The 19,272-nt window shown below is 48.6% G+C and overlaps 1 protein-coding gene across 4 annotated transcripts in view; it reads right to left on the bottom strand.

The window, feature by feature from the left end:
- BSN (bassoon presynaptic cytomatrix protein) overlaps positions 1-19,272 on the bottom strand; it is a 77,828-nt gene extending 58,556 nt beyond the window's left edge. For all 4 annotated transcript variants that reach the window (XR_008427490.1, XR_008427492.1, XR_008427491.1 and 1 more), the window contains exon 1: positions 19,026-19,272. Coding sequence is in view for 1 of the 4 variants with exons in the window: in XM_053929860.1 (XP_053785835.1) it covers positions 19,026-19,255 (230 nt within the window). In the remaining 3 variants the exon portion in view is untranslated. The remainder of the gene's footprint in view (positions 1-19,025) is intronic.

Here is a 19,272-nt window from a genome sequence, read left to right as displayed (position 1 = left end):
CACCAAGTCCCCTGCTTCCCTTATGGTCACAGAGAACTGAGCGGGGACCACGCAAAGGCAACAGATGGAGTCCTCTCTATTTCAGCTGAATGCTGTGACTCATTTACCAAATCCCACAGTTTTCAGAAATCTAATATCTGCCTCCTATTGAAAGATTAGAAAATAAATTCTCCAGAAGCAAACCATGCTGGTGATACATACAAAAAAACTGGAGAACTGTTCTGGTGTTGTTCTGAAAGCTGATATAACCCAGGCTAGACTGGAACTCAGTCTTTGCTCTGCGACACACACCACACAGCAGCCTCGGTGAGGGAGATGGTGGTGGGGGGAATCTGTCCCAGGTGCTACCACCAGTGCCTTGGGCTCTGTGGGCCAGCTGTGGACTTAGTGTCACTCTCAAACTTTTTGGCCAAGACAGAGCCATAAGGTAACACTGGAGGAGGTGCTACACTCAGAAGACCAACCTCAAGGAAACCATACTCTTCCTAAGACCCCTCTAGGCTTCTGGTCACTCACATACCACATGAGGCCTTGGAAAGGAAGGCAGAGCTGAGCCACTGGACACTGCCATGTCCAGGAGTGCAAGGAAGGACCTCCTTCACTTCTGCGGATGCTCCGAGGGAAGGTCTCCAGTGTGACATGAGGCAGCTCTGACAACTGCCCCCTGCCTGCAGACCTCCTCCATCACTCCAACATTCCTGGCCACACTCCAGGCCACCCAACCCCTGGCTTCCTTTTTCTGGAGCCCAGGGTCCCCCACCACTTGCCTTGCTCTGGGACAACGAACCTCCCTGTCTGCTCCCCCAGAGGGGTTGTCCCTCTGCTCCAGAGCTGGGACCTCCCATGGGTCACCGACTATCTCAGGGGCGAAGGAGAGAGAGCCAGCGCTTCTTGCCTTGACCCAGTCTTGAACATGGTGTTCATCTGTGTCTTCCTTGGTCCCTGCAGGACACTCTGCTACCTTGGATCCATGTTCAGCCACCTGTCACTGGCTCCATGATGAGGTTCTGAGGTGTGACTGAAGCCTCCAGTCAGTCCCAGGGCTCTAGGCTCCCCTCCTCCAGGCGTGTTCCATATGGTGGCAGGAGAATTTTCCTAAACTCAACAATCTTCAACAGTTCCTTTGCCGCCTTTCATTTTTTTGATTTATTGCTTTATTGATTTATTGATTGAGTGGAGGAAGGTGGATGCAGTTATAAAAGGACAATGAGAGCTGCTTGCAGCTGGAGCCATCCAGAATCTGGACGGTCGTGGCGGGCATGCAAATCTGCACAGGTGGTAAGACTATATGCACAAACTCAACAAGCACAAACTCAATAGGCACACATAAACCGAGGGAAACGCGAGTGAGATTGGGGGACTGTGTGAGTGTCAGTACTTTGGGTGCGACACTACAGTATAGTTTTGCAAAATGTTACCACTGGGAGAAACTGCGCAAAATGTAAAAGGAAAGTCTCTGTGTTATTCCTTACAACTGCATATGAACATGAAATAACCCCCATGTTTACAAAGTCGCATGGGTCTCCAATTATCCTCCACCATTGGCTTGCTGTTTTTAAAAATTGTGAATAAGAAATGTGTTGATATTTCATCGTTTCATAATATTATTCTGTGTCTTTGGTTCTCAACCTTATCACAGCCAACAATTTTTTTAATAACAAATATAAAGTGAGCTTACAAATCTCTAGGGAAATGGATAGATTTTAAATGAAGGCAAAATAAAGGCATTCTTAGATAAACCAAAGCAGGAAAAATTGTTGATGGCTAATTGCAATTATAAGAAATAATAAAGGTCAATTCCACCTCGATCTAGCTGCGAGGGGGAAGAAATCATAGAGGAAGCTCCTCAGGCAGAGAGCATGTGACACCACACAGTAATTTGAATCCACAGAAAAAAAACAGAGGGTCCTGGAGAAGGTAACTACGTTGGTAAGTATAACAGAAAGTATAATTGCTTATTTCTTCTCTTAACTGATTAAAAGGCAACTGACCAAACTCTGTATGTGTGTTTCTGTGCATTGCTGAGCTTACAATGTATGGGAATGTAAAGTGTTTGACTGAAGGAGCACAAGGGGATGGGTGGGAACAAAGCTGTATTGAAGTAAAAAAGTGACATCACATAGCAGCTCGAATCCACGGAGAAAAAATAAGAAGAATCAGAAACGCTAAGTAAGAAGGTTAATATAACAAATTTTATAAATATACACTTGCTCTCCTTTTTTCTCAGCTTCTTTAAAAGATCTATACATGATTATCTAAACATTATATAACATTACGTGGAGTAATAATTATAACAATGTATTGTTGGGTTTGTAATATATAGATGTAACATGTATAATGATAATAATGCAAAAAGGGGAGGGAAGTAATGTAGCTAATAAGAGTAAAGTTTCTATTGATATATTTCAATGGAACTGATTTGGCATAAATCTGAAGTAGCTTCTGACAAACTAAGATATATATTGTAAGCCTTAAAGCAACCACTAGGCAAATAATTTTAAAATATATAATTAAAATACCACAGGAATTCAAATGTTATACTAGAAAGTGTCCCTTAATACAAAAGAAGCCTTTAAAGGAGGATGAGAGGAAAAAAATACATGAGACGCATAGAAAATCAGAAGCAAATTGGCAGATGTAAATCCAATAACACTATTTAAATAAAAATTAATTAATCATTCTAATCAAAAGGCAGAGATTATCTTCTTGACTTTTTAAATCCAGCTATATGTTATCTACAAGAGACACATTTTAGATTGAAAGATAGAAATAGTTTGAAAGTTTTTTGATGAGCAAAGATTACCATGCAGACAGCAACCATAAAAGACCTGAGGTAGCCATGCTCACAGCAGACAAATAGATTACAGAATTTTAAAACTGCTACTGAAGATAAAAAATTCCATGCTTTAGAAAGATTAAAATTATAAAGTTATTGATAATTATATGCGATCATCTATAATTAGTATACAATACATATAATTATACTTAATTATAAACATATAGAAAGCTAACAATAGAGCACCAAAATGTATGAGGCAAAAATGACAGACTTAAAGGGAGAAATAGAAAATTCGACAACAGTTGGACACTTCAGTGCCTTATTACAATGTTTCGAACAACTAGGCAGAAGATCAACAGGAAGAGAGAAGACTTGAGCGACACTGTAAAGCAGCTGGAGACAACAGGCACCTGCACATCCTTCTCGCATGCACTTGGAACATCCTCCAGGCTAGACCTTAGGCGAGGCCATAAAACAAGTCTCAATACATTTAAAGGAACTGAAATCATACAAAGTATGTTCTCTGAACACAACATAATAAATTAAAAATCAATAACAAAGAATTTCACAAATAAGTGTACATTGAACAATATTCCTAAATAACCAATGGGTCAAAGACGAAATCACAAAGGAAATCAGAGGACACTTTGAGAGGATGGAAAATGAAAGCACAGCACACCAGACACATAGGGTGCAGAGAAAGCAGCGTTCAGAGGGAAATTTATAGCTGTGAACGTCTATATTAAAAAAAAATAAAGACCTCAAATCAATAACCTAAGCTTCCATCTTAATAACTAAGAAAAGGAAGAGCAAACTAAACACAAGTACAATACAGTGAAGAAAATAATAAACATTAGAAAATAAGTAAATGAACAGAAAAGAGAAAAATCAATTAAATAATTGATTCTTTAAAAAGATCAACAAAGTAAACAATCATTCTTTGACAAAGAAAAAAGAGAAGAGACTCACATGACTCAAGTCAGAAATGAAAGCAGTTATATCACTGCTGATCTTAAATAAATAAAAAGGATTTCAGAAAAATACTGTGAAGATTATACGCCTTTAGGTAATTCAGATAAAACGGATAAATTCCAAGAAAGATGCCAACTATCAAAATAGACTCAGGAAGCAATTTAAAACATCTGAATAGACCTATTCCAAGTAAAGGGACTGAATTAGTAATTTTAAAACTTCCCCCAAGAAAAGACCAGGCCCAGATGGCTTCACTGGTGAATTCTACTAAACACAGAAAAAGAATTCATATGAACAAAGATTCTACAAGGAAAGAGAACTAAAAGTCAATTTTCCTTGCAAATATAGAGGCAAAGATCCTCAAGAAAACACCAGCAAACCGAACTCAGTGGAATATTAGAAGGAGTAAGCATCAATGACCAAATGAGGCTTATTCCTGGAATATAAGGACAGTTGAACATTTGAAAAATCAATCAGTGTAATCCACCATATTAATAGAATGAAGGGAAAAGCCACATGCTCATCCCAAATGTTTGATATGGAAAAAACATTTGACAAAATTCAATATTTTATGATAAAAGCTGATTTAGGAATAAACTAGGAATAGAAGGAACTTTTTCACCATGATAAAATCCATAAATGAAAAAATCACACCATACATAAAAATCAACTGGAATGAATCATAGACCTAAATAATGTACGTGCTAAAACTATGAACCTCTTAGAAAAAAATACATAGGAATAAATCTTTATGAACTTGCATTGGGCAATTTTCTTAGATACGAAACCAAAAGCAAAAGCAACAAAAGAAAATGTAGGTAAATTGAACTATATCAAAATTTAAAACTTTTGTACTGCAAATTTATCATTAAGAGAGTAAAAAAAACAAACCACAGAATGGAAAAAGAAACATATGCAAATCAAATATCCAATAAGAGTTTACTATCAAGAATACATAAAGAAATTTTAGCCCTGACTGGTATGGCTCAGTGGACTAAATGTCTGCCCATGAACCAAAGAGTTGCTGGTTCGATTCCCAGTCGGGGCACATGCCTGGGGTGCGGACCAGGTCCCCATTGGGGGTCATGTGAGAGGAAACCACACACTGATGTTTCTCTCCCTCTCTTCCCCTCTGTTTAAAAAGAAATAAATACAATCTTGAAAAAAAAATTTAATTCAATTTAAAAATGGGAAAAGGATTTGAATAGACATTTCTCTAAAGAAAATATAAAAACAGACAATAAGCACAGGCAAATATGTTCAAATCACTAGTATTAGGGAACTGCGAATCCAAACCGCAGTGGATACCACTTCACACCCATTCCCCCACATCCTCTCCACCACCTGACTTTCCGCATCCACCCGGACACCAGGCTCTCCAGGGTAAGACTGAGGCAGAGAGTTAAAAGGGCCGCAGGTGGGAAAGGTTTGGGAGGGGCACTCCGACAGGCTGGCCAGTGGCAGAGACTGTGCAGATGACCCCCGAGGGTGGACAGTGAGCTGTCCACCAGCGGGGGAGGCTGGTGGAGTGACCGCTGGCCAGCAACCACCCCTGCCAGTGCCTCTACATGTGGTGAGCCCTGGGAAAAGCCAGGAGTTGACTGTACATCTGAAAACACATCTTTAAAAGCATTGCTGCTCCTTCTCTACCTCTCTTCAGCGGCCAGCAACCATTCTGGTGTCCTCCCACAGTGCCAGGGGCAGTTGGCTGGATAAACAGCCCAGAAGTGGGGAGGGGCAGTGTGCTCCCGTTGGGGCCCAGAGGAGAGAGCTAGGGAGTGGTCAGAGGGGACACAGGACACAGACTTCGCCCGAACAACCAGCCCCGCAGTCGCAGCAGGAAGCCGGGCTGGCTGCGGACAGGCTGTGGGGACTACCGCCAGAACACGCCCCTCCGCACCCAGCCATGCTTCTGGTTCATCCTCCACTCCCTCTGAACGTGAGTCTCAGGGCCCTTGCTCATGTGTCCCTCCTGCCCAGAAGGCTCGGCCCCCTTGCCTCTCCACCCACCTGCTTTCCTGACTCCCACTCTCCTCTCAGGCACATCCCACACATGCGTTCCCACCCCGCCGTTGCCTCCTTGGTGCCCCAGTTCTCATGGCTTCCAGCCCTGCTCGTTTGACACTTCGATTGGTGTGATTCACGTCAGGCTCCCCGCCTGGGCCCTTAGCTCCTCCAGAATAGGGCTGTGCGCTCTGTTCGCCACTGCATCCCAGACCCTGGCAGCACGCCTGGGAAGGAGAGGATGAACAAGTTTCCAAGAAGCCTAGGTCCCTTCAGGTGGCCTCTCCAAGCCTAAGAGTGCCTTAGAGTTGTCCCCAGGAGAGGCACCGAATCATCAGCCATCCCCTTATGCATAAGCAGCTGAAGGACTGGAGCAGGCCATGAACATGAACGTTGATCCCGATAGTGAAAAGGGTCTGGCAAGAAAAGCACAACCCTGTCACCTATGAAAGCAGAGACTGGCATGAGCCCTGCAGGGTCAGCTCAAAGCCAGTGGACAAACAGGCACTAAAAGCCTCAGAGGTCAGGCTGTAAGAGGTCACTGGCAAAACAGCTGCAGAGGTGACCCCGAGCCAGTCTTGCCTTGAGTGAGAAGAGGGAGAGGGAGCAAGGGGAAGAAGATTCACCTCTTATCTTAGTCCCTCCTGCCCAACAGTGGACACCCCCCACCTGCAGAGGGGTCCTGTGCAGACTGTGTGGCACACAGCCTCACCCAAACTGCGGGTCAGTGCTGATGCTGGCTCCAAGCCGGCAGTGAGCCTCTCAGGGTCTCTCATGAAGTGGGAGAAAGACAGGAAAGCAGGGAGAGGGATGTGAGAGATGTGAGTTGCCAAGATTCCCAGTGGGGATGGCCGGGAGAAGCCAGGATGACCAGGCAGCAGAAAGCAGCTGACATCTGAGGCTCAGGCCTGTCCAGATACAGAAGCAATCCTGCCCAAGACTGGCAGGGTGCCAGGGCGCTGAGACCCACAGTGGGGACACCGGAGAAGTGCTGCCGCTCCTTTCTCTTAACTGTGGGCTTGGCTGAGCCCTACACGCGCACCAGACTGGGTCCAGCTAGGCGGACGACTACATTTCCTCCGTGAGCCCACAGCCTGCGCAGACCCTGCTGCACAGTGACACCACTAAATGCTTGTTGAACGGATGAAAATAAGCAACGAACAAAAATGTTAGACAAAGAAATGAGAATCTTTTGGGAGCAGAGCCTTCCCTGGAGATAAAGCAGGGTCCCTGGAGAAAATAATTTGTCAGGGGAGGGTGTTGGTGGTGCTGGCTGTATCACCTATGGGTCTAAACCCACCCCGGTGGCACATCCCAGAATAATAACCAGCACACTGTACCGGAATCAACTATATGATTGTGGGTCTTATTCCTGAAGGCTATACACTCCACGAGGACCTAGAGCATGTTGGCTTGTTCACCAAAGTAGCAACTGAGCCCTGGCTGGTGTGGCTCAGTGGATTGAGTGTCGGCCTGAGAACCAAAGGGTCGCTGGTTCAATTCCCAGCTGGGGCACATGCCTAGGTTGCAGGCCAGGTGCCCGTTTGGGGATGTGCAAAAAGCAACCACACACTGATGTTTCTCTCCCTCTCTTTCTCCCTCCCATCCCCTCTCTAAAGATAAATAAATAAAAAATAAAAATAAAAGTTAACATTTATTAAAAAAAAAAAGTAGCAACTGAGGCCCAGATTCCACATCTGTTTTAGCAGCCGTCTGTGAAGATGAGGAGGACGGACCACAGGGGGCCCTCTGAGCCCCCTGGGGGCCCCCAACTGAGTCAGAGCTTCCAGAGGGCAGGCACCAGGCCCTTAAGTTTGACTCAAACATGCTCTGTGATAGGAAAGGGGATGCTAATCTACCCGTTTGCCTTTACATCCGCAAGCCTGGACAGGAACCAGTGGCATTTAATGCCAGGCCTCTTACTGAGTGCTGTCATTCCCAGCCTTTCATTTGATAAGACAAATATTTGTTGAACTGAACGTGCCTGACTTGTCCTTTTGGAACCCCAGGATTGCCTTAGTTTCCTCCTCCTTCTTACCTTTCTCAGGGTACTTGTAGGAACCAGGTAGCATTAATACTAACACATTTGCAGGTGAAGTGCTTCTTTATTTTTCCAACCTGTGCTTGCAAACCCAGCTGCCTACCTAACATCTCCCTCAGATGCCTCTTGCCCAGGAACAAAGCCCTGGTTTCAGGCCCCACCGCCGCTGCCCCAGAGTGCACCAGCTGCTCAGGCCTAAACTCAGGGGTCCTCTGACCCTTCTTTCTCTAACTCTTCGTGGCCAACCCTTCAGCAACCCTGGCACTAAGTGCAGAGTCCATTCAGAAGTTGAGCACTTTTCACACTCTAACCTCTTCCTCCTCCCCGCCATCCCCTCAGCCTGGTCAGTTGCCCATCCTTTCGCACCTGAAGACTGTCTACGCCCCTCACTAGCTCTGTGTCTGCTCTTGCCCCTCAGGCTTGGCAACACACAGCAAGATGTGCATTTGTCATTTTGTTTCAGCAACTTGACTTCTAGGTAACTCTCCCATAGACACACTGGTAAAAACAGGAAATGATGTGTGTGCACCAGGGTCCTCACTGTGTGCTGCCTGCGGGAGCGGAAGACTGGATACAGGCCGATGTCCACGGATAAACCACGGCACACCCGCATGGGGGACCACTGCACAGAGGCCAAAGCCATCGGGAGGATGTCTATTATCCCACGACGGGGCGATCTTTAGGATACATCACATGAGAAAAGCAGAGTACATAGCACTATTTAGAGTCTTCTATGTTTTATAAAAAAGAGAGATAAATGTATTTTTATTATATTTTCCCAAAAAAGCCAATGAAAAAAAACTGATAAAAAAGAGTTTCTTGCCCTGGCCAGGTGGCTCAGTTGGTTGGAACATCGTCCTGTGTACCAGAAGGTGGCAAGTTCCATCCCTGGTTCGGGCACGTACGGGAGGCAACCAATCCATGTTTCTCTCTCACGATGATGTCTCTCTCCTTTCGTCTCTCCCTCTCCCTCTCTCTCTCCACCACACACACACTCCCAATCCTCTTTGTCTAAAATCGGTAAATATATCCTCAGGTGAGAATTTAAAAAAAAAAAAAAAAAGGGTTTCTTGCCAGGGAAGGAAAAAAACAGCTGGAAGGGTATAAGATGGGACTAGACTTCTCTCAATATAACTTGTTTTATTTGGAATCACATGAAAGTTCTATATAATTTTAAGACCCTTAAATCAAAAAGAAAAATGTACAGTTGGCCCTCAGTATCTGCAGGTTCTGCATCTGCAGATTCAACCATCCATAGACTGAAAATATCCCCCCAAATGTTACATTGCTGCAAAGAAGTTACTCGTTGACGTGTACTATGCAGCTAGGCCTATGATGCTTGTGTCTGTACTGAACATGCACACATTTTTGCCTTGTCATTCTTCCCTAAACAATATGGTATAACAGCTATTTACATGGCATTTACATTGTAGTAGGTATTATAAGTAATCTAGAAATGATTTAAAGTAAAGGGAGGATGCACCCATGTTATTTACAGATACTACCCCATTTCCTATAAGGGACTTGAGCACCCATGGATTTTGGATACTGAGGGACAACCATATGGTAGATGGCATTGTTCTCCATTCTTCCTCTTCTATAGCTGTCCGTCCTTTGCCATGTGACTTTGCAATTCCTCCCACTAGAGGTGAAGAATATTTTTTCTGCTGTGGCGCAAACTATTTTCCAAAAATGGTCTCAGCAAGATTTCTAGTCCCCCATGGTCTTATAGCACCCGGACCCTCCCAATCAAGAGATGGCACCCAGGTGCCCTCCTCTCAAACCTAGGCAGGACTTCGTAACTGCCTCAGTCACTAGAATGTGGCAGAAGGAACAATGCATGTCTTTTGAGTCTAGGTCATTAAAGGGAGTATGCCTCCTTCTGGCTTCCTCTCTCTCTCTTTCCCTCAGGGCACCCTTGGAACTCAGCAACTTTGTTGTCACGGAAGCTCAGACAAGCCCACAAAGCACTGAGGCCCCTAGCGAAGAGCCAGCATCAACTGGAAGACAAGTAAACGATGAAGACGTGTCCGATGGCTCCAGTCCCCAGCCTCAGAGTCTTCCAGCTGAAGCTCAGATATAGTGGAGTGGAAATAAGCCATCCCACTGTGCCCTGCCTGAATTCCTGACCTATAGAATCCGAGCAAAGTAATGGTTGTCTTATGCCACTAAGTCCTGGGGTAATTTGTTATGCAGCTATACTAAGTGCAATACCACCCCTTAACTTTGGGCTTAATTATGAATTTCTTTGACTAAAGGAATGTTAGTAGATGTGTGGTTTCAAGCAGAGGCTTGAGATGTGTGTGTGCGCGTGTGGCTGGGCATGCCGTCTGTGCGTCTGTCATCACCGTGGGAAAGCATGCCCTGGCTAGCCCGCTATCCAAGGACGATGAAAGACGAGTGGGGCAGACCTCAACCCAACTCAGCCTGCAGCCCAGCCTAGGTAAGGGATTCTACCCAACAAGCAGAAACAGGAGTGAGACTAAAAACTGATGTTTGAAACCACTGAGTTTTATTTGTTTTTTTAAAAAAGTATTGATTTTAAAGAGAGAGAGAGGCCAGGGTGACATGGCGCACCCAGGGAGGACAGGCCTGCACGGGTTTCCTCTACAGGGCACAGGGGCTGCCGCAGCTGGACTGCAGGGGACACTGCCTCTCTCATCCAGCCCTGGCTCCACCACTGTCCTTTGTAGCTGGCACCACCACGCACCTGCGCTACTAAGACCTTGGGGTCAAGAGCCCAACCCTGGCCAGTCAAGGTCAGGTAAAGGGGCTTGGAAAGTGGGCTCACAAGGCCATAAGAAGGCCTCACAGCAAGACTCCCAAAACAAGCATACTGCCTTAGTTATTATCTGCACTTCAGCAGAGTTGGGATCTAAAAGGTCTCACTTGGTTGGAAGGGATCTCAAATGCCTGGCAGGGACCCAGGCAGGGCCCCGTAGACACACACAGGCTGCACCAGCCCAGGATGGAAGGAACCCCTCTGAAGGAGATGCTCACGTGAGGCTGGACAAGTGTCGCTGTAGTGCCAGAGAGTGCTCAGAAAGGGGTAGGAAGGTGTTCTCAGGTTGCGTGAATGAAGGCCCCTTGTCCCTCAGACTGTATCACACCTAGTCTGTGGGACATGCTGAGCCCAGAGGGCATTCTACAAGGCTCCCTGTCCTCAGGATACTGACAGCCTTGGGCAGGACAACCCAGGTGGGCAAGGGTCCCGGAGTCCCATCCCACCACAGCCGCTGGAGAAGTCAAGTCTAGAGAAGATGGGGGCTGGGGAGATGAGGGCACAGTGGACCCCTGGTAACCCGCAGGCAGGCAAGTCAGCTGTGCCAGAGGGCAGAGCCAGGGCCGAGAGAAGCATGGGCAGGGAAACCCGTTTCAGACAGATCGAAGATCTTTCCAACAGTGGAGCCGTCTGCTTGGGAGAGACCAAAACCACTGATGTGTTCACACCACGGCAGTGCTGCCATCAGGGAATATGGGAGCAGGCATGCTGGGATCCATTAGGGGTCATATCAGCTGCGAAAAATAAAAGGTGGGCAGAGCAAACACATCACCCACTGGAGCTAACCACACCCCTGAAGAAAGTGGCCTCCCATGCTAGGCCTTGGCATTGGAGGAGACCTCGCCTGAGCCCACAGAGCTGCAAGAGAATCTGCAGAGAGCACCACACCTATCTCCTCACTCTGCAAGTGAAGGAACCTGCCCAACTGCCCCACCAAAGGGGACAGAACTAACGTCACCTTCAGGCCAGCCCTTTCCATGCCCTGCCCTCCCCCGCCATGAAGTGTCTGCCAACCCCACCTCCCCTGGAAATCATGGGCACACTGGCCACTGCCGGAACACCCATGGGATGTGCTGGGCCAAAACTCAGGAGACCAGCAGTCGAGCAGGACTGGGAACAGGGAGCTGCGGCAGGCTTTGCAGGCCCTGGTGGGGGCCTTGCCGCTGGTCAGCCCAGGACAAGGAGGCCAACGGCTTTTCAAGAGCTCCTGCCTACCAGGAGCGATCATGAGGCAAGGTGCCAGCCAGTGCCTCTCCTGGCTCGAGGCTTGATTGTGAGGTCATCTCGTCCACTCTGAAAGATCTCTGGAGAAGCTGGAAGAGCAATCCTCTTCATTTAAAGCTGCTTCTAATTAACCTCAAGAGTGCGTGTGTCCTTGTTTTCTCTCCTTAGTGGGGCTGAGAAACAGCGGGAAGCATCACTCTTCCTTTTTACTCATCTGACAGCAGCTGTCTGAGGTGGAGGGACTTTGGAGATCATCCAGTTAAATCTCTCATTTTACAGACAGAAAAAACGGAGGGCCTGCCCAACACGTACAGCCAGTTTGGGGCCATGTCAGGGTAGATCCACAGCAGAGTTTCTGACCCCACGCAGGATGCTTCCACTATTCTTCATCTCCACCCAACCCCACCCTCTCCTTTGCTCAAATGTCCTACTTCCTGCTCCTTTGCTGTCCTCAAAGCCCTCCCCATCCTCTTGCTAAATTTTCCATCTTAGAGGAGGAGGCAGGGAAGCGACGTGGCTCTCCAGCTGTGCTCCCTCTGTGGCATTTCGGTTTGCTAAAGTCAGCTCGCTGGCTGTGCTTCTAGATCCTGCATATTAGGCCTTTAGAGCTCCCAACAGAATAAGTTAATGTTGTGAATGTGTCTTGTAAGCTGTAAAACACCATACAAATATATGCTCGACAATTTTAGAGTATGAAATAATACAACCGCTTTTAACCACGCCCTCATTTATCTCAGCTCTGTGAGGCAAAGCGGAGGCAGGAGCAAACTCTGCTGTAGGGAACTTGGTCTGGACAAGCATCTCTGCCTCTCCTGCCTGACTGTGAGGCCTGTGGGGCAGTGCCCCTTCCTTTGTCACCTCACATGTCATCCAGGGACAGGCATCCACTAGGTGCTCAGCAAAGGATTTCTTGACGATTGTACATGGGTAAAATTTCACTTTAAAATCCTCCTGCTCCTAAGCAGAATTTAATTGTAGAAATCCCTCACAATTGCTCCCACATATAGAAAATACAGGCAACCCTTATTGCCTACCTGCATGCACGAACATATGGAATGTACAGGTCTATTGGGAAATTTCTTCACCTCCCCTTTCTTCCAAAACACCCAATACCTTACGGCTCTTCCAGCATCCTTGGGAAGGACAGCACCCTCCCAGAGCCAGTAGCACTGAGAGCTAGGGCTCCTCTGGGTACAGGGCCCAGTCCCACCAGGTTGGGGGAACCTGGCATGAGCTTGTGGACCAGCTGCTGAGGCTCTTTGATCTCAATAGTTGGGGCCAAGTCCAAGAAGCCAACACTCTACTTCCCCCCAGTGAGAAGCTCTTCACCTTGGGCCCTCAGGACAGCCCCACGCACTTCAGGGGCAGCCAGTCCTGTCCAAGCAGTTCTAGACTTGATACTGGGGTGACCTAGAGTCCCCTGGGGGCTCCCAACATGCCTCCGTGTGCCCCTCATGTTAGAAAGAAGTGGGAGTCCCAGGTAAGGGGTCTCTGCTAGAGCAAGGCTCTCTTCAGTGTCCTCGATGCCCACAAAAGCAAAGACCGGGACAGAGAGACCAGACCAGCACGGCAACCAGCCCGGGGCCTACGGCACAGCACAGATGAGTCAGGAAACAGGCTCGCCCGCGCCCTCCCACAGGCACAGCTGACCAGGACCTACAGTGTAAGACACATGGGCTGAGAAAATGCCAGAAGGCAACAGACACCCGCCAGAGGCCCAATCCACCACGAGGGAGCGCAGGGGTGGGACCCCAGAATTCCGTCTCCCCTACCACAGGCGGGGTCCCAGAGGCCAGGGTTCCAGTTCCTTCCCCAGCTGTGACTAGTTCCACCTCTGTGCTGGTGCATGGAGACGGGGAGAACCCTTCAGGAAAGGAGCCTGTGCAAGTCCTAGCAAGGCATTCTCGATACCGTGATCAACACCATCGGCACCATCAGTGACATGCCCCTGGTGCTGACTGACAGGCGCCGGGCAGGGGCCCCAAAGCTAAGAGTGCCCACCAAGTCCCAGCTTCCCCGGAGGGCTTCAAGTCCTAAAGTGGCACTCGGCCCTTGTTGCACACACACTGGTCTCAGCCGCCATTTCACCATTCAAAAAAGCGGGTCCCTGGGCAAGAAGGACGATTAAGGCCAGGGACAAACGGGGCCTGCGGGAGCTGCGTGGCCAGGCAGGTGGAGGGAAGCGAAAGCGTGTGTGTAAGACTCCCAGCGGAGCAGAGTGCCTGTGACGAAGCAGGCATCCAGCGATGGCAGTCACAACTGTTGTGGCAGTTTTGCCAACCTACCTCCACAGTCAGCCCCGCTTAGTGTACGTGGACCACAGGCTCCCAGGGCAGACTGTCCTCAAGTAACCCACACGTACCAGGGTCTGTATCCCACCCCCCACCCCCACCCCTCCGGCCTCCATCACCAGCAGGGGAAAGGGCCCATGCAGACTACAGGAACTCTGAGAAGAGAGAGAGTTTACTGAAGCCCCCAACCCCATCTCCAACTGCTACTTACATACACGGGGGAGAGCTCCGTAAAGGAGGGTGACAAGGCAGGACCCAGGGGCTCTGAAAGCTCTGCCTTCTGAAACTCAGAATCAAACCTACTCAGCACAAGGAGGACTTTAAAAAGAGAACAGAAAAGGGACCCACTGCATGATAGTTTTTGGCTCCCAAACTAATCTGAAGTCTGGCTCTCTTTCCGTGAACTCCCAGCCCCTTCATTCCTGAAGCCCTCGACACACTCTTTTTGAAAAAGCTAGGATTTCTTGGCCAAGGGAACGCAATTAGAATCTGAATGGCTTCCAGATATAATTCCCAGTTTACAGGAAAAATGTGGGACAGAGGAACATCTTAGATGACACTGCAGGGACACAACTGGCACAATCCAGAATATGGGAAACCACAGGACAAAGGACTCTTAAGTTCTCCGATCGCAAATTGCCAGGGGAAGGAAAGGAGAGGAAATCTATACATTTAAAGAAACCCAAGAGATGTATCAAACAAACACAATGTGTAGACCCTGTGTAGATCACAATTCAAGCAAACCGACTATAAAAATAAATTCATCAGATAACCAGAAAAACTGAACCTTGGCTGCCTATTTGCTGACATCAGGACAGATCCGTTACCCTATTTAGATGTGATCACGGCACTGTGGCAACGTTCGCACTGCGCCCTTATTCCTTAGACACACACACTGACTAGTGATGACGAAAAGGGGGCATGTCCGGTAGTTGCTTCATAATGGGTGGGACGTGAGGAAGATGATGAACTTGATAGGCCACGAGTTGATGGCGGCTGTGGCTGGGCAAGAGAGACATGGGAGTCCACTGGCTTATTCTCTCTACTTGTATGTAGGTTTGAAATTTTCCATAATAAAAAGTTACTTTAAAAGATAGCCTTTCTCCCCCAACATCTCTGTAACTTTTTGTCTGTTTGTTTGACAGCATCTTATCAGTCTTACTAGCACTGGGAACAGCTATATTGTCAAAGCTGCCCCTCTCTCCCTGGCAAGAAATGCAAAAATGTTTGCCCCCTTGGGGTGAAATTTTACATCATCACGATTTCAGATGCTAGACCACTTTAGTACAAACCCTGACACATGCCCTCCATGGGAGTCCAGCCACTGCAGCCACACGTGGTCTCTAAATGACAAAGGATCACTACTTCCAACCCTGGCAACTGTGTCCTTTCATTGTATCCTTACAAATTAGTCCCAGGTTTTTCTAGAGCCTGACTGTTAGCTGATACAGTATGACAAATCTGGTGAATCCCAGACCAGAGATGCTATACCTGACAAACCCATTTTTTTTTTTTAACTACAATTGCGAAAAACCCCTTTTGAAAAAGGAACTCTAGGTGCAGTGCTCAGAGCAGGCTTGCCCGCCCTCCGGCCCATGACCAGGTTCTCTGCACCCAGCTGCCTTTGGCTCAAAATGTCTCCGTGGCATATGGGCTGGAAGTGAGTGAGAGGCGACCTTGGCATTGATCGTGGATTTTGATGGGTAATGAGGGAAAGGCATCTCACCTCATTCGCCCCAGCTCTGCTCCACGCCCCTGCCTGTACGGACCACACTCTTCATGCCATTTCTCCCCCCTCCACCTCTCATAAACCCCCTCATTTCTCCAGATGCCTTCGATTTCTCTTTTCGAGGCCTAGCTCTGCATCTCCACTCTTCTCACTTGGCAAACCATCTATGAGCACTGCCTGTTTGTCACTTCTGACGCTGAACTGCCTGCAGCATGGCTTCTTGGACTCTTCCATGATCTGGCTCTTCAAAAGCTCTCCAGAAACTGCCTGACCAACCAGACTGAGGTGCTGAATGAAAGAGAGCTCGTATACCCTTCCAGACCCTCCACAAAGCCCAGAGCAGTGCTTGCTCTTGATACTGCTAAATACACCTTGGCTGGTTGACTAAAGATCCATTTACAAATGTCAAAACGTGTGCAAGTCCCAGGGCTGATGGAGGTTAGACAGGTTGCCACAAGTCAACATGGCTCCTTTGTGCAGTTTTTTTAAAGGTGCTTTCTGGGGTTCAACCATTCTGAACTGGCTGTGTGTACAGGAAAAGTCCCATCAACTGGAGCAACTCCCTGTAAGTCAGGCATCTGATGTACATCAGAAGTCCATAAAAATCAGTCAGTGGGTGAATGAGCAAAAGGTGCTCTTTCCTGTAGGAGGGTACAACCCACAGCAGTGCACACAGCTTGGAGAGTGGAGCCCAGGACAGAGCTCAGTCTTCCCCAATCTGGCATTCCTTGGGAAAGGCATGGTCTCTATTACTGTACATGTGACCCTGATTCCAGAGGCAAGAGCCTTGCTTGAGGGACCCTCCCATGCCCAAAGTGCCATCTCACCCAAACGGGCAGACACTGGGTGGTGTGAGGCAGCACTATGGGTGTGGTGTGCTGCTAGCCACAGGGTGCATGTCAGGCTCTCCAGCCACAAGTGCTGCAGCCACCCCTCACAGAGCCCCAGTCAGCTCAGGATGAGGATGCAGGGACTAATTCAGACTGAGGTGACGAGGGGTGACATGCCAACAGGAAAGAGCCAGGAATCAACCCTGCCCCAGAACATCAGTTCCAGTCCCCTCTGGGGTTGGTAAAATAACCTCCCCCTTACCTGATCCTCCACCTATCTCTGTGAGGTTTCCAACTGCCCCCAGATTCACAAGCTTGCCTGAAACCGTGCCAGTGCTCTTTCCTGAATGCCCAGAAGCACATGCCATGGGGCTTTTTCACCATCAATGGGCCAATCTGTTCAGCAGCTTCTCAGAACAGAACATGCTAAATTTGGCATCGGGTACCTGAGATGCTCTGGTGAGAGGAAATAGAAGCTATTCTGATGCTGAAGGAGAGACAGGCCACGAAGGTGCTGCTCTGCTGAGGTGCTGTGACAAGCTGAACATTAGTTGGAAAAGTAAATCTCTAAGTCTCCTAAGGGCCCCCAGTCCTGCAATTTGGTGACAAATTGCCAGCTCATCCCCTAAGCCTGATGCCAGAGGGACCTGAACACTGCAGGCCTGTGTGTGAGCCTTGCCCACAGCCAGGGGCAAGGCTATGTGACAGCTAAACCCAACAGAAGCCCATGGTGCCCCAAAACCACTGTAGTGTGAGGGTCTGCAGCAGACTGCATAGATGGAGTAGACATGAAACGCTGAAAAGGAATGTGAGCAGTAGACACCAGCTCCCTGCCTGTCCCTCTGAGCTGCCCAGGTCTTTCCAAAATGTCATAGGCCTGGCTCTGCAACATCAGATAAACTACAAGCAGAGAAGCCTGTTCAGTGACCAGAAGAACACTGTCAAATTCCCCATTTGTAGAACTCTGAATACCAAGGTGTTTTTCCATTCAGCTCTAGATGTTTTTTCCCTTGGAGGGAGAGCTCTAAAAGCCCAGGTGAGCCTCACTCATGCTAGAACTCAAACAGCAGCCCAACACGCAGCAAGATGGACAGTATTTTCAGTGCTAAGAATCGTGTGCCATCCAACTGCATTACTGTAATAGCTAATGTAAAATGGGCAAATCCCCTTCTGAAAGGGATGCTCAGCGGCTGGCCTGTCTGCGGCAGGCTTCAGGCTACTAAAAGCCTTTCATTACTATTAGTTGTCTAAAAAAATGACTTCTGAAAAAATAAACACATGAGAAGCATAGTTGGGCAGCTAGAGGATCAAAAATTATGTTCCCTCACAGTTCCTGTGCTCACACAGAAAAGCCAAAGCAACATTATCAGCAGACTCACATGGATCTGGAAGAGCCCTCGGGGTTGCTACTCCCCAGGGCTATTTGGTGTAAAGATAATGTCTTCCATTTTCTCCTGTCATCTCTTGATAGCTTCCCTGAGTTTTCAGTCTACTGGTTTTACTATGTATTGGCATTCCCTTCCACTGCATTTGCTGCCACTTGATTGTTTTGCTAGGACCTCGGCTAGCTTACATTTTAAACAAGCTGGTTTTCATGGTATTTGATCAGGTATGTTCTGTTTAACGGCTTCTATGTGGGTTTCAGCTTTTCCACTGGTTTGAGGTGGCAATCCAAGTCATAAGACAACAGAAACCTATTTGGTACTAGATGATTCAATTGCATTTTTGCTTCACCCCGAAGTGTTTTTCACTAAAGCTTGATGAAATCGCCTGACCCTGTTTGTACTGTTGAGCCCAAATAAGTACCTTTTGGTGTCCAGAGGCATTTTCCTTTCCACCAAAGATGATTATAGGCACTAAATGCTGGAGGAAAGCGCATGACCAAGTTCATGGTCCAACTATTTCCATATCTCTCTGTTCCTCACAGTGACACTTATCTTCCCTGACAGCCACTCCCATTGTGCTCTTTCCTCAACACAGCACAATGGACACATGCAGACACCAGCAGACAGGGAGGACGTTTTCCATCCCACTGCTCCCCAGTGCGGAGGGACCAGGCTGAGGTTACATAAGCCCCTCCTGAGCCTGGCGTTGGGGGGAAGCAAATTTGGGGTTCGTGACGAAGTCACGGTCTGCAGGCCCCGACTGACCCTGCGCTCACCGTCCTGCCTTGCCAAGGCGGAGCGGCTGGAAAGCGAGGACCGCTCGCCTCCCGCGACTAACCGGCTCACGCCAGTGGGGCTGGGTTCAAAGTCTGGCCGGAAGTCCGACCTCGCTGTCCAGACTAGATCGCGGGGTCATGGGCCCCGGCCCTAGCCACAGGCTGCAGCTCCCCGCCCTCCCCACCCCCCTGGCACCGCAACACGCGCTTACCTGCCCGGGCCGGGGCCGGGGCTGGGGCCTGGACCGGGACCCGGGCCGGGGCCGGAGCCGGGTGGTCCAGCGGTCGCCCGCGCAGCGCCTGCTGTGGGGAGCTGTCCGCCGCCGGCCGGTGCTGAAGGCGTCTTGCTTGCGCCGGGGCCCGGACCCGGACCGGGACCGGGGCCTCCGGGCGGCACTGGCCCGTCGCCAGCGCCGCCCTCTAGGCTGGCCTCGTTGCCCATGACGGGCGGGCGGGCGG

Source organism: Desmodus rotundus, chromosome 8 (genome assembly GCF_022682495.2).
Source record: "Desmodus rotundus isolate HL8 chromosome 8, HLdesRot8A.1, whole genome shotgun sequence".
In the NCBI taxonomy this organism is placed as follows: domain Eukaryota; kingdom Metazoa; phylum Chordata; class Mammalia; order Chiroptera; family Phyllostomidae; genus Desmodus; species Desmodus rotundus.
This window is presented reverse-complemented; position numbering and strand designations above follow the sequence as displayed.